Here is a 14614-nt window from a genome sequence, read left to right on the forward strand (position 1 = left end):
GAAATTGAGCCTTTAGCTGTTGTCTGGCTCCTCTCTTGTAAATCCACAGCCAGGTGATGCTGGCTGGGAGCTTTGTGAGGCAGCGCTGTGGGGCAGTAAGGTGCCAGCTGCAACTGCCAAACCTCCCCGGGGTCACAGCTCCAGCCGCACAAAAACAGCAGCATCACCCTCCAAACACTCTGGCTGCTTGCTAAAACCTCTCCCTATCTGTGCTTTCACTAGGGAAATTCCAACGCTTGACAGAAATCTAAATCTACTTGAAATGCACAAAGTATAGCTGCACTTAATTTATTTAAGGTAAACTTAAGTTAAACCAGACTCAGTGGTAACAACAAACACTAACAGGAAGATAATAAAGCACTGCAGTCCTTGCTTTTGAATCAAAACAAAAACAAAAACAAAAACAAAAACAGTTTAAGACAATAACAATGCTGCTGAAAACTTGCAGACTTGACACAGAGCAAAAAAAAAAAAAAAAAAATGATTTCCTGGCACTGTCTTCCTTCATGCTCCAGTTGGTACTGTGGAGGGCTTTTAGTTAGAATTATTTGGACACACCATGAAATTTCTCCATAACCTACATTTGTTCTATTATAAGCAAGTTTTGCATCATTTATTTTATGTTGAAGTAAGCTCTTATATCAAAGAAGCTATTTTATTTAGGTTATTCTTTTCACCTTTCTTTAGTAGCAGTTCTTGAAATTCAGAAAGCATCAACTCATTGTGAATCTCACATGGAAAACCAATTTATATAAAACTGAATCATTACCCTAAGTATTATGATACAGCACTACTCATGTAATACCTATAATCTTATAAATTTCACAGACAAGATCAATAGTAAACATACACTGTTGTATCACAGATTATGAACCTACTAATTGTCTTGTGTGTTTCAACTAAATAACTTAAATGATGCAACTGAAGTTATTTCAAAAGCTTTCAAGTTCATATTTCTGTTCAACTCTGAGAAGGAACCTTCTGGTGCTGTTAACAGAAAGTACCACAGCATTGAAACCAAATAGTGAACAAGGCAATTCTTCCAGGAAGCAAGCCCAGCTGAGTCTCTGTGCAGCTGGGCCAACAGCACACACGTACACTACAGAAATGCGAAACACAGGGAATCAATCAAGTAGGTTTTTTTTTTTTTTTTTTTTATCTGTAACAAAATCCCAAGGATGCAAAATCCATGTTAGCATTTATACTTTTTAGCTTCTTTCCCCCTCCACTGCTCACCATACATTTAGTAAGCTATATATTCCAAGAATTTTTTTATACCTTAAATCTGATTTTGATGCAGAAAAAATTTTGTGTGAAAAAACAAACACCACAATAGTTTAGTTAAAAATATTTGAAAAATATTTAATACTAAACTGGTTCACTGACTAATGCAAACTTTTTTTTTTTTTTTTTAATAATCAAGAAACTTCAATTTCAGGCACTCTATTTTATGGCAAATATCATAGCAGATTTCTGTTTCATCGTTCCAAACAAAGGAATATTCAAAACATTATGTTTTCAAGGCACAATTGTTATGTGCAGTTACTTTCCCTATCAAAATTTTAAAAAGTTCTATTACAAAGATTTACAAGTTCTTTTTAAAGCAAAGGTAGCATTCCGTAAAAAATTAATTTTAGATCAGCTACATTCTAACAGCAGTTTATAGGAACTTCACAAAACAATTCTCTTACATCTTCAAACTTGATTTTACAAACCTGATTGTTATTCGGTATTTTCTTTGTAATATTTAAAAGGCAATTTTGCCAAGTGTTAAAATGTCAAGGGTTTGTGCCAATCTTATTCACAAAGGTATGACTACAAAAGAACCAGTTTACAAAAGAATGACCAGCGTAGCCTCAGTCAGGAATAATTCATTCCTGAGCTTGTCAAGGCACGTAGTACACAAAATGTCAACACAGCAACAAAATCTGCATGTTTAAGAACGCTCAGTAATGGACAAAAGATTAAGCATTCTGTTTTGCTGTTGAAATCTATGTGATACAATTCAATTAATTCAATTATTATTAATAAGGTTTTAATTTTTAATGATAGTCTTTGGTTTATGGATAGACAGCTGAAGTACACTCAAAAAGTAGCTCCTGCCATAACTATAACGTACAGGAAAAAGAAGGTGGGAGAAGTAAAGTAGGAATGGGCTGCAGACACTATGCTTTAGGAGAAGCAAGTTCCTTCACATTCTACATAGCTGTGCAGAAAACAGAACTTTTTACAGAAACTCAGTTGCTTCAACTCAAGAATGCCACATAACATTTGCTGACAACTCCTTCCCCCGAAGGCAGGATGAAACAGCGTTGTTACTCCACTCAGAAATCTCAGTTTTTAAAACAGTGTTTGTTATGAGATGGGTCTTCTGGAATTATAAACTTTAACACCATTCTGCATTGAGGAGCGAGCGTATTTTGTCAGAAGCGCACCAACTGTCTGCTTCTCTGAACATAAGTCTCTACAAAGGAAATAAAGCAGATGGTATTGATATTAGAGGTGTTCTCACACACAATGATTCAATGAAATGCTTGTAAATATAGGAACAAGCTGGACTAGGGTATTGAAGAAAAAAAAAAGCACAGGAGTAACTGTCACAATGCTTATCTAAAGTTTAGAACTGTGAAATTTAATCAGCAGGAAGAAACACGATTTACTTGAGAAACAAGGAATTGGATTTGGTAGTTCTTTTTTTTTGTTTATTACTGCTGTTCTCTAGAAGGCTTGCAATCTAGCAAAACAGTTTTTGAACTAGTTATTAAAGTCAGACTAAATTTAGAGATCCTCCTAAAGAATTAACACAGTTAAATCTGGTTTATCATCTACGTCTGCTCACGTGTATCCTGACTGGGCCTTCCAGATAGTATTGTAGTTGATGACAAAAGAGCAAAGGATGCAGTATACAAAGCTCTCCTGCTCTGTAGATCTTCACTTGTAAATACGGAGACTAACTATAAATTTCAGGATACTTATCCTTTAAGTTAATTTTGTCTCAATCAAGTCGGTCAGAATTATCTCCTGTTTAAATTTGGTAAGATTAAAAAGTTAAAATCCAACAAATATAGCTACCAGTTCCCAGGAGAGGGAATTTTATTCATATAAAACTTGTAGTAGTTTAAAACAAAACAAAGTACTTAAGGTAGTCATAGCTGATAAGAAATCAGCCATGCAAAAAGGGAAGAATATTAACACTATTTATATCGTAATAATTCTACCTCACTTTTTTTTAGTGCAATCGGATTTTAATGAATCCTTACTGTATATAAGGGGTTATATCCTCTTCTGTCCACTTTTCCCGTACGCTGAATAAGCTGTTGAATCTTTCCTGATTATCTTCAGGTAAGTCTTCTACTTTTAGCAAGAAGATGGTCTCTGGTCTTGAGGTTTTATCCACAAGAGCCAAGCCCTGTAGATCAGCACCAGAGAGAAAGTGTTAATTAAATCAAAACAATTTAATTTATTTGTTTTAGCAACAATCCATAACAAGTTGCCCTCTGCATCTCTAAAGTCTTCTAGAACTGCACTGACAGCAGCAATGTGAAAAAATACCATAATGGTGCTGTTTTATTGGCAATATTTCTCATTTCCCTTATGACAAGAAGGGCAAGGAAATCCATCTAATTCTGACACCTCCCCACCTCCTTTCAGCAAAAGGTTTTCCTAGTGCTTGCCACCGTAAAGGCCATCACTAGAGTCTAGTCTGCAACAGGTTCTGCTTTAGTTACATTTACCAGTAGTAACTGCACAGCTGCAACTTCTCTTCAAATAGCAAAACATGTTAGACTTACAGAAGCCTCAATCACCGTGATTCCACACTATTGACACTCACAGAGGATGTCAGAAGTAATACTGACAAGCTGGCAGAAATAATACAACCAGTCCCTGTCAATTGATAAAATCTAGATATGACACTTGGCTGTGCCTACTCATGGAAGACTCCACCCTTCTTTATGTTTTTACCTTAAGCTGATCAAGCCTTGTTGTCATCCCCTCAGGGACACTTTGTTGCCAGACTTCTTGAAACTCGGCCAGATTGAATTTAACTGCATTTTGCAAAAGCATTTGTGCTATGGCTCTGCATATTTTATCTTCACGCATTTCAAAATAAACCTCCCCTGCTGAGAAACAAAAGACACAGTATGGTGGGTTCTTGCTTTTTGATAACAGAACAGAGAACAGCCTCAAATATCCATTCTGTTCTACAGTCTTCTACAAACCAGCTATTCTGTTTTTATTTTTCTGGGGGAGTAACCTGACTCTGTATTACTTCAGAAAAATGATTGTTGTCTTCCCATTATTGAGAACAAATTATGCAGATCACTGTGTGTGTGTGCATCACTGTCTGGCTGCTGCATTCATTCATATCACTCACTGTATTTATGACCTCCCCCCACCATCATCATCTTTTCCCTTCTCCACAGGGACACTTTCTCCTACAGTTTTCATTCCTACTGGCTTGTATTAGTGTTTGCTGCCAGTACTTGAACAATTAAACAAAACTTATTTCCTTAATCATCTTTATATTATGGTATGACAAAGGGAATGAAGAGAATCTATTTTAATTTTATTGGCTAAAATTCTCTGAACATCAGGCATGAACACTATGTTCCACCTTTTCAGTCATCTGCACTCCCTGTAATTCAAAACTATTCTTTGTGCAACGTGCCTTAATATACTAAAAAAAAAAAAAAAAAAAGGAATCTGTATCACTACAACTGCTCCCCTGTGTACTTCAGTTCAGTCAAAGGTGAGATGAAAACAGCTACAGGGAAGAATTTAGGTGAAGACACTGAACTGTTACGTATGTGAGACAAGCAGTGGAGATGTAGGCAGTACAATCAATGGATCTTGCTGTGCAGTTCAGGGGACTAAGTCTAAGTGTCTGCTTCAGGCAAGCCAAATTCACATTCTATGGACTGTTCACAACAGCACAACCAATTGCTTAAAACACAGGACATCCAAGACCTCCTAGTGGAATATAAATTGGTTTATAAATATAAAATGGAATATAAATTCTCAATGGAATCTTTAGACAGAATATAAGAGAAATTCCACCTAAATTTTGCAAGCAATCTGTTTTCAGTCACGAAAAGTATTGCTTGTAGACACCTAATATATCTCTTTAGGTACCTCTGTTAGTTCCTAAGTTTTCTCTAGTGTCTCATACAGTTCAACAGTCCATTTTCCTATGATATTTCTCTTAACAATTTTACTGTTTTTATTTTTTTTTTTTTGGTTCACTGTTTGCCTTCTCCTTTTACTGGCACTGTAGCAAATTAATATTTGGGCCATCCTCGCAAAATCTTCAGTTACTAAAGAGTAACTATTTTATTTTTAAAATTAAAACACACGCGATTTCCTAACCTTACCATCATCAGTGTATTTCCTTCCATAGCTTAAAAGGATATGTTCTATCATCTCTCTGCATGGAAAAAAAAAAAAAAAGCTTTAAAACTTGCATTTGCCTTTGTATGTTACCATTTCCTATTCATATCAAAACCAATACAGTTTCAAAAATATCTGTGAACACACTTTGAACTGTTCTTCTGAGTTTGCCTAACCAGTTTCATTAGGACATAGTAAGAACAGTTACCAAGAAGTTGTGAACAATTACAGTAAAAAACAAGGAGAATGGAGGATGAGACATTATAACCTAACTGCAGATGTAACACCAAAAGCTTTTTTTTTTTTTTGCAAGCCAAATAAACATAAGAACACTCCCTACTGTAAACCTGAGATTTGGTTTAAATGGTAACCCTAAATTATTTTATGACTTTTGATGTCAGCCTAAAAGTCAGCTCTTACGAACTGAATTTAGTATTACACTAGAAATACAACATCACAAAAACATATTTAAAAGAAACAAGGAGACAGATCATGGTTGCGGCTTACTTCAATCAGCAAACTAACTAGACAATGGGTTTGGAACTAATCTATGCCTCCAAAAATGCTAACAGTAACGTTTTCCTGGGTAGATACAGCAGAGAACTATTAATGCCCTTATGTATTTTAGAGCCAAAGAAAGTTTATCATTAACACCCTGGTAACTGGAAACCAGAGTTATAAACATGTAATTCTAATAAATAATTAATAGTGATTTCACTAATAATGATTATACACAATTTTAAGGACTAAAAGTAATTGCTTACGTGGGCTCCAGAGGTCCAAGCTCCTCAAGACATGTACGTAAAGGAACCTTACTTAAAGACCAGGATTCGGAGTCTATCAGCTGAGTCACATGATTCAAGAGTTTCATCTCATAGTCAAATTCTAAAACTCTCCAAAAGCCTTCCAAATAGGAAAAAAAAAAAAAAAAAAAAAAAAAAAGAGAGAGAGAGAAGGAAACATTAACACCTTAGCTCTGTTTCCCTGATGATACTTTACAGGAGGCAGGATGTTTAGGTCACACCTTTACAAACTACAGAGCATTCCGACCTTTTCAGGATCAGTCTAAGAGGAAGAACAGAAAAGTAAGATTAAATGTAAAGGAGCAGTAAAAAGAACTCATTTTTTGTAGCTGTTTGTATAGATTAACTGCCACAGATACAACAACACCAATCCCACCCTGAAATGGATCAGAGCTGGAAAAAATAATTATTCAGGCTCAGAATTGTATGAACAGAACTGACTGCGCTGGTTCTTTGAAGCGTCAGCTCGGGTCCAACCAAGAGCACAGAAAACCAGAGGAGACAAAGCACAGACCTGGTACAACAGCGCTGTGCGGTAATAATGACAAAGTTATCCATGAGATTGTCCTCAACTTCCTAATGGGACACTATAGAGAAGACAGAGCAGAAGGCTTCCAAGCAGTGCTCAGGGGTGAGACTGAATGCAACAAGCACGAGTTTTGATAACAGAAATCCTAGCTGGGTACTAGGAAAAAAAATTCACCTTGCAGACAGTCAAAGCCCAGAACAGCTTGGAGTGAGAGATTGTGTCATCTCTGTCCTTGGAAATGCTCAAAACTCAAACAGATGAGTTCCTGAGCAACCTGCTGCAAGTTGTCCGTGTTCCAAACTGGGGGTTTGGACCTTAAAATTCCAAAGCTCAGTTCCACCCCATACCATGACCCACTGACTCTAGGACTGTTCTCACCTGGCATAGAGGTGAAGGTTTGGACTTGGCCAAGTACAGGACGAGTAAGAGCTGTCCCAAAGTAAGTCACCTGCTCCTCCACCCTTGCCTTACACAGCAGGGAGATTTCTGAAATCAGCCATGTTTGGGAGGAAGAAAGGACTGTCAAAGGGCTGAGTATACCTAGGGAACAACTATTTTTGCCTCTAGATGTACAGAAAGCTGTACACATTCATCCATGAAGGGGGCAACCACCCAAAAGATATTCATGCTAGGGGTGGGAAACTGATCACAGTGCCTGTAGAATCAAAGTAGGAACTACACTCGTATCCTGGTTTCAGCTGGGACAGAGTTTATTTTCTTGCTGGTATGGAGCTGTGTTTTGGATATAGGATAAGAACAATGCTGATAACACACCACTGTTTCAGTTGTTGCAGAGCAGCACTCCCCCAGAGCCAAGGACTCCCCAGCTCCTTGTGCTGCCCTGCCAGCAAGGGGCTGGGGGTGCCCCAGGAGCTGGAGGGGACACAGCCAGGACAGCTGGCCCCAAATGCCCAAAGGGACATCCCACACTACCTGATGTCACACTCAGCAGTAAAGCTGGGGGCAGTGGGTCTGGGGGCTGCCAGTACTTTCAGACTGGATGGTCATTGGTCAGTGGGTGGTGAGCAGCTGCACTGTGCAACCTGCTTTGTGTACTCTGCAGCCCTTTTGTTTCTGTTCAGAGGTCCTTATCTCAAGCCACAAGTTTCACTTCTTCATTCCCCCCACTTACTTACCCTACTCCACTGCTGGGCCGAGTTATCAAACAGCTGTGCGGTGCTTGGTTGCCTGCTGGATTAAACACCGAGGAAGAGCCAGACTGGTTGATGCCTGCCCGCTTTTACCTTTTTAATCACTTTCACAGCAGCAGAGGGTATAGGAAATATGGAAGCAGATTTTAGGACCTTGAACTAACTTGCAGAAAAACAAGGATATGGAATGAAAAGATCTATCTTATTAGAGAAAGAAGATATTTTTTGGGAAAAAGCAGGGTTATTTCCTCATAAGTAAAGAATATTGTTTAGAGACAAATACCTTCAATTTTACAGGCATCTAAAACCTCCAACTGGTGCATTATTTCTTCTTCACTTGCTTGAACCACGCTTAACAAATCTTCTGTTGTATACTGCAACAAGGAAAAAAAGGATAGAACAGGTTATCCTTACTCCATCTTTGGATAAATGCATTATACAAAATAATAAAAGACTGGGTAAAAAAAAATAAATCAATTTTCCAAAACTGCATTTTCTAAGGCTTACCACTCTCTGACACTTTTCCTGTCACTTACAACAGTTTCTCAATGAGTTACTCAATATAAAAAACAGCCTAACTACAGGGAAGCCTTTGTGCCACGTGTAAGTATTCCCAGGATGTCAAACTAGCTTAAGTAGGTATCAGAAGTAAAGCAACACAGCAAGAATGAAAATGGAATGTGTTCTGTCTTCATTAAATCACATTTTAATCTGTGATATTCAAACAAGTTTAGAGACTCAAAATCTCTCGTCACCTTTGGAGGTCAGAACTCAGTACCTCCACTGAGGAGAAGCCCCCAGTGTGACCTCAGGAGTTGTGTGTTGTGTTTTGATGTCTGCCAGCCAATTAGCAGATGTAGCACAGAAGCAGCCGCAGCACACGCAGCTTCTTGGAAACCAGTTACTTGGTGAAATGGGAGAGCACTCTGGATACCGGTAAAGATTTACGAGATGTGGGAGGAACAGAAGGTATTGTGAGGAGTAAAGTAAAGGGAAAGAACACCAGGCATAAGCCCATAGGAAACAGGGCTTAATTATTTCCTTTATTCACCTGACAGTCTTTTTTATTTTTTACTTTTATTAATATTATAATTTTATTAATTATAGCCTAAGAACATTTCCTATCAGAAAAACAAAATTTGGAATTTGTACTTGCTACCGGAACACACATAAAACAAACCAACACTAAGTTTGGCACATACCCTGTACGTTAGGAAAGAATTTAATACAGAAGGGTCTCCTCTTCTTGCTATGCCATTCCTATTAGACAGCATGTTGAAGCACCATTAAGCTATGCAGCACTGAACTTACATCAGTACTGCAGCAAGGGATTACTCTGTTAAGCAGTACTTAAATAAATACTGACAGCACGTCAGGGCAAATATATCCCCAGATCAGTATGGGTGTTTGAGTTCAAAACTGCCATTCAGTTAACACCCTGCACAGTTCTTTGGTTCTGGTCCACTTAGGCCAGGCTAGCGCTCTACCAGTCGTTATCTCAGCCTTTTTAAGAAATCACTGCTCTCAGCTAGGATGCTTTTATCAGCTGCATCACTCTTGCAAAAAAAGGGACTAGGTTAGGATCACGGCCATTACAGCCATTTCCAGATAAGGTTAGGGCACACATTAAATACATTAACTCAGACACATGCAACCATTTGAGTACGGCTTGCTACTTCACTGTAAAATCCAGGCTTTTGATTTGGTGCATCCTGAGCAAGCTGTGTATTAGCTTGTTTCTAAGTTTTCATGTAGTTTGCTAAATCACATCACCGTGTGCCAGGCTTCCTTACAGTACCTCCTTACAATGCTACCAGTTCCTTGGCTCCACAACCAGTGGCTCCACAGTTCTCCATGTATGACACAGTACAAACAACTGAAAGCCATAAGAAGTTCACATTAAACCACTAAAACTGAACAATTTGTTTTCAGACAAATTAAAGGTGGCTTATTTGTTGCCAACAGATGGAAAACACTAAGTGTAAGCAAACACCAGAATGGAAATCTTTACTAGATGATTCTTTGGGATTCCAGTCAGAAGCAGTCCCATACAGAACTTTGACTCATTTACAGCTCCATCAACGGCATAGATGAAATTTTTCTACATTTATCTGATACATCCAGTTACTCTCCAGTAAGCTGATATATGAAAAATTCTCCTTCAGAACAAATGCAGATCAGTTTTCAAACTGAGCACTAGTGTTCAGAAAGACAGTGATGTGTTTTTATGGTATTCATTTAATATTACCAATACACATTGTTGCATATAACGTCTTTTTGTGTTGCTAGCCTTTGTCTAGAAATTACAAATATTGATAATTTAATCATTTTCCCTTCTGACATCCCTTCCTAGAACAGAGTTGGTGGGGAAATGAAAGGTCAAGAAGGCAATGCTGGAGGAGCAATTCTGTAACTGCTCAGGAATTAGTCCACAAATCAAGAGAAGCACCATTTCTAAAGGAGAAAAGTAACACTTGTGTTTGTACATTCAAGCACAAACAGATGGTTTATTAACATCAGCTTCAGCCAACCCTCAGTGTAAAATGCATCGAAGCTACCATCTGTTTGTGTGCATGCACACAGTGGTGTGGGTATCTCCATTAGTTCGATCTTAAATTGGATTTCCTGGAAACATAAAAGAGGAGCAAGAAAAAAATTTAGTTGTTTTCCTTTTTTTTTTTTTTTTTTTTAGCATCAGTCTCATTCTCTGCCTTTTATCATCTTTGTTATTTTCTGCTACTCCCTGTTGCTTCTTGTCATCATAAACTACTGACTGGCCAATGACTTGTACGTGACATCCTGGACCTCATACTTAGGTCAGACAAGGCATGTCACACATGAAGCCCCAGAGAAGGAAAAGCTATATATTACACCTCAGCAGCCCTATAAGTCTCTCTGAGTTTTGAGAAGGTTCAGAAGAATGTATTCAAGAAACTCTCCACATAACAAGGGAAATTGCCAGTCTCTTCCAGTGTCCTTCCTTTTCCTCTTCTTACTGAAAAGCTGATAGCTTACCTGCGAGTCAGTGGAAGTGCTAATAATTACCAACTTGTAGGCTTAAAAACTTAACTCAAAGCAGCACTGTGAAACATCAAAGCTGTTTTTCTAGTTAACAATGTTTCTTTACTTTTATTTGCCCATGACTGACTTCAAGAAAGTGACTTACATGTGACACTGTTGAAGTCTGATCTTTCCCACTATCTGGTCCTTCATATGGATCTTCCATCAGAAGCTTCCTCAGCTTCTTCAGTTTAGGCCGACATCTCCGCAACTCCCAGTAGTTATTGGAGAAGCCAGCAATCTACAGGAAAACACAGGGACATTTTAATGTACCACTTGGATTCAAAGGAGCTCACCCAAACATTATCATCAAAACGTTTTAATCTAGTCGCTGAGAAAAAGAATCTACTAACAAGTGAATGAAACATCACCATAATATTTTCCTTTAGAAAATTACCACCAGAAGCAAAGAATAGAAGTCCACAGTTGTATGATAAAAAATATTTGTAGTGCATATGACAAATGGACCAGCTCACCTCTGCATGTAAATGATAGGCTGTCATAATGGGATATATTCGTGCACAATCCTTGTCAATATTTCCCCTTAATGCTAAGTTAAATTACTGCCGTAAAACCCCTCCTGTTTCCATCTTCCCCTATTCTTCCCATTTTGGGATCTACTTCCTTTTTTTTTTTTTTTTTTATTATTATCTTAATGACTCATCCTATCATTAAGCTCAAGTAAAACAGACATTAATGAGACAGGAGGCTGCACTTTCATACAACTAACAGAACACCTCTATTTCTTACTCTGATTCAACACCCAGATGTAAAGTACCCAGCAACAAGCTCGGGTGTAATTGATTCAACAACACTATCTAATAAATCTTTACCTTCAGAGTAATCTGAATGCTTTATCAGATTATTTATTTATTTGGTAAAGAGCTCACCATTAAAAATACAACAGCAAAAGACCCCTGAACTTTGAAATAACACTGACTTCACAGAAGAAATGGTGATGTTTTGATTATTACATTCACCCAAGGACAAGCAGGATTACTCTTCAGTGATGTCATTATGTCTATTAAAGCAAGTAATGAACTAGTAACAATGTTTTCCTAACTATTTTTTTGGCAGAATTTTATTAACTACACTTTAGAGAATTCATTGTTCTCTGCTCCTCTAAACTCAGAACTCCAAAATCATCCACTCCACCAAATCTTTCCAGATGCTAGTTGAAAAAGAGTAACCTTTGAATATATTTCTGTACTTAAAAAATAATATTCAAGCGTGACACGGTATAATTTGCCTTTTGGGGAAAGCATTCATAAGAATCAGTTTACAAACAGCCTATTTTAAGAAGAGCTGCTAACACTAAGAAATCAGATATTCTTTGAAAACTTTTAATTATTCTTTGAAAAATTTTAATAACTTTTAAATATCTATCACAAGTAATTACTATACACTCAAAATACACCAAAGTTTGACCTTCTTAGAAACAATAATTATCATATATTATAGATAAAATTTGGTTGCCTAAACAAGGGCCCTAGAGCCAATTTGGACACCTGAAGGTATAGCATGCCCCCTGTGTATAAAGCGTGTTTTTGAAGACATTCTCCTGAGACTGGTGGATATACAAAGAACGTACAGGAGATCCATGTCATTCTGGAATGGCAGCTCGTAGCTAGACCACAAAGCATCTAAAGAGGCATTGGAAGTCTATGTTTAGGTAACTGAATCCCACCCAGGGTTTCACATAAGCCTCCTGTATAAAATACAAAAAAATATGGAGAATATGGGTTTAGAGAATTAAAGAAAAAAAAACAAAACAAAACAAAAAAACAAACAAACAAACAAACAAAAAAACAAAAACAAACAAAAAAAAAACAACAAACAAACCAGAAAGCCATACTTGTGAATGAATAACACTGCCAGATGCTTCATCTGCATTCAGCTCTTCTGGAATTTTACAACCAGGAATAAACAGCAGCATATTTGAGGTATCTGCTATTTTCATGTCGTAAGTTTTATCTTTGCTGCACAACACTGCTTGTTCATCTTTTTCACCACGGATTACCAGGCTGAAAAAAAAAAGCACAAAAATAAAGATGTATTTTTACCTCTATTTCTGGATGAACACCTATTAAACACGTGATTTTTTTTCTTTATATTTAAACATTGGTAAAGACATTATAAACTACAGTTCTATTTGGTAGCAGCAGTCACAGTGTACCAAAATGTAAAGTTATAATTGTCAATTTATCTAAAATATCTTAACACTGTCATTACCTCTCCTTTTTTGAGTTTTCCCACTCTGAAAGACAGGTATTCAACGCTTTTATGCAGACCACAGCCTAACCTCCTCACCTGCCTATTCACACAAATCCCCCAAATCACTGAGTTAGCAATGCTTAATGCCTGAACCAGCTCACTAACCTCGGAAAACAGATTATAGCTTGAGCTGCTCCTTATTGAGGACAGAAATTAGCCCATTGTGAAACAAGAAGCAATCAGAAATTGTTTGTATCCTTCAGATATCCCTCAGACAAACATACATATTTTCTTGCAACTGATTCCAAGCAGGAAACACACAAGAAAAATAATAGTAAAAAAAAATAATTAAAAAAATAATTTAAAAAAAAGACTTCTATAAAATTTCCAGATAAAGAATCAAGGCAAATCCCTTTCTTCAGCTCATACTTGACTACAATGAGATTCTTAGTGAGGGCATGATAATACCAAAGCAGGACCACAATTCAGTGTAGTCTGGGGGAGCTAAGCGCTCACTTTCAAGTTAAGTGAATTGCTAATTTTGATTCCCAAAGCTTGGATGTGTGACCAGAGCCCAGCGATGCCCCGAGTGGTCCCCCAACCGCAGGCACACCCCAGCCATCTTCCACCCAGCACCAACAGCCTCACTGACGGGCATCTCTGAGGACCTTTTTCTTTAGGGGGAGCTCTAACGTTGCATCACCTAAAACATTTTTTATTGTATCGTTAGTACTGCAGTTGATAGATGAAGAAATTTTAAAACTGGCTCAAAAACTTGATTCGCTGGTGTTGGTGCCGAGGTTGAGGCTGTCACAAAACCACCCCAGCATGCGCCAAAACTTCCCTCGCTGGCCTGGTTGTGGGGCTGGTAGCTGCTCTGTCACCTCAAGCTCCAGCAGGAGGACCTGGGAAGTCAGCAGGACTCTTTTAAGGATTTCCAAATTTCTAGCCGTCTGCCAGGAATCCCTTCCCTGTTCCAGATAAAATCTCAGCAGCGTTTCTTCCCTAAAACCTACTTTTTTCTACGCGGAAAGAAAACAAAAGAAGCAAGCACTCCCCAACAACAACAACAACAACAACAACAACAAAAAAAAAAAAAAAAAAAAAAAAAAGCAAATGCTGCCTAAATTTTCTGTCATTAACTCAGCCACCCTGACCGCACCGGGGGCCCAACTTAGCTCACCTCCCCCCCTTCCCTCCCATCCCCCCCAACCCCACTCGCCTCAGGGGGATGCGGTACCTGGCTCCGGCCTCCAGCTGGGCGCAGAGGCCGGGCTCCAGCTGCAGCAGGCAGCACTCCCCGGGGCCGGCTGTCCCCGGCCCGAAGCTGAGGCACTGCGCGGCCGGCAGCAGCTCTGCGGGGCTCAGCTTGGCGCTGCGCAGCGTGGCCTCCACCTCCGCCCGGCTCCGCATGGCGCCGGCTGCGCCCGCCCGCACTCGTTCTCTCGCAGCGGCGGGAGGCGGGAAGC

At 38.6% G+C, this 14614-nt stretch overlaps 1 protein-coding gene across 4 annotated transcripts; it reads right to left on the reverse strand.

The window, feature by feature from the left end:
- Positions 1-493: 493 nt before the first annotated feature.
- On the reverse strand, positions 494-14614 carry DSCC1 (DNA replication and sister chromatid cohesion 1). 4 transcript variants are annotated; one of them, XM_082752131.1, is made up of 9 exons: positions 14368-14614; positions 12787-12955; positions 11038-11172; positions 8155-8245; positions 6153-6291; positions 5373-5425; positions 3964-4118; positions 3261-3409; positions 494-2464 (listed from the first exon to the last, which is right to left on the reverse strand). In XM_082752131.1, exons 1-9 carry the CDS (start codon positions 14556-14558, stop codon positions 2356-2358), a joined length of 1191 nt encoding a protein of 396 aa, XP_082608257.1. In that variant the 5' UTR covers positions 14559-14614; the 3' UTR covers positions 494-2355. The 4 variants fall into 4 exon arrangements, with proteins under 4 accessions (XP_082608257.1, XP_082608256.1, XP_082608259.1 ...); XM_082752130.1 differs by having other exon boundaries at positions 3964-4121; positions 14368-14611; XM_082752133.1 differs by having other exon boundaries at positions 14386-14610.

This window comes from Aythya marila (genome assembly GCF_965140915.1).
Source record: "Aythya marila genome assembly, chromosome: 2".
Taxonomy (NCBI): Eukaryota; Metazoa; Chordata; class Aves; order Anseriformes; family Anatidae; genus Aythya; species Aythya marila.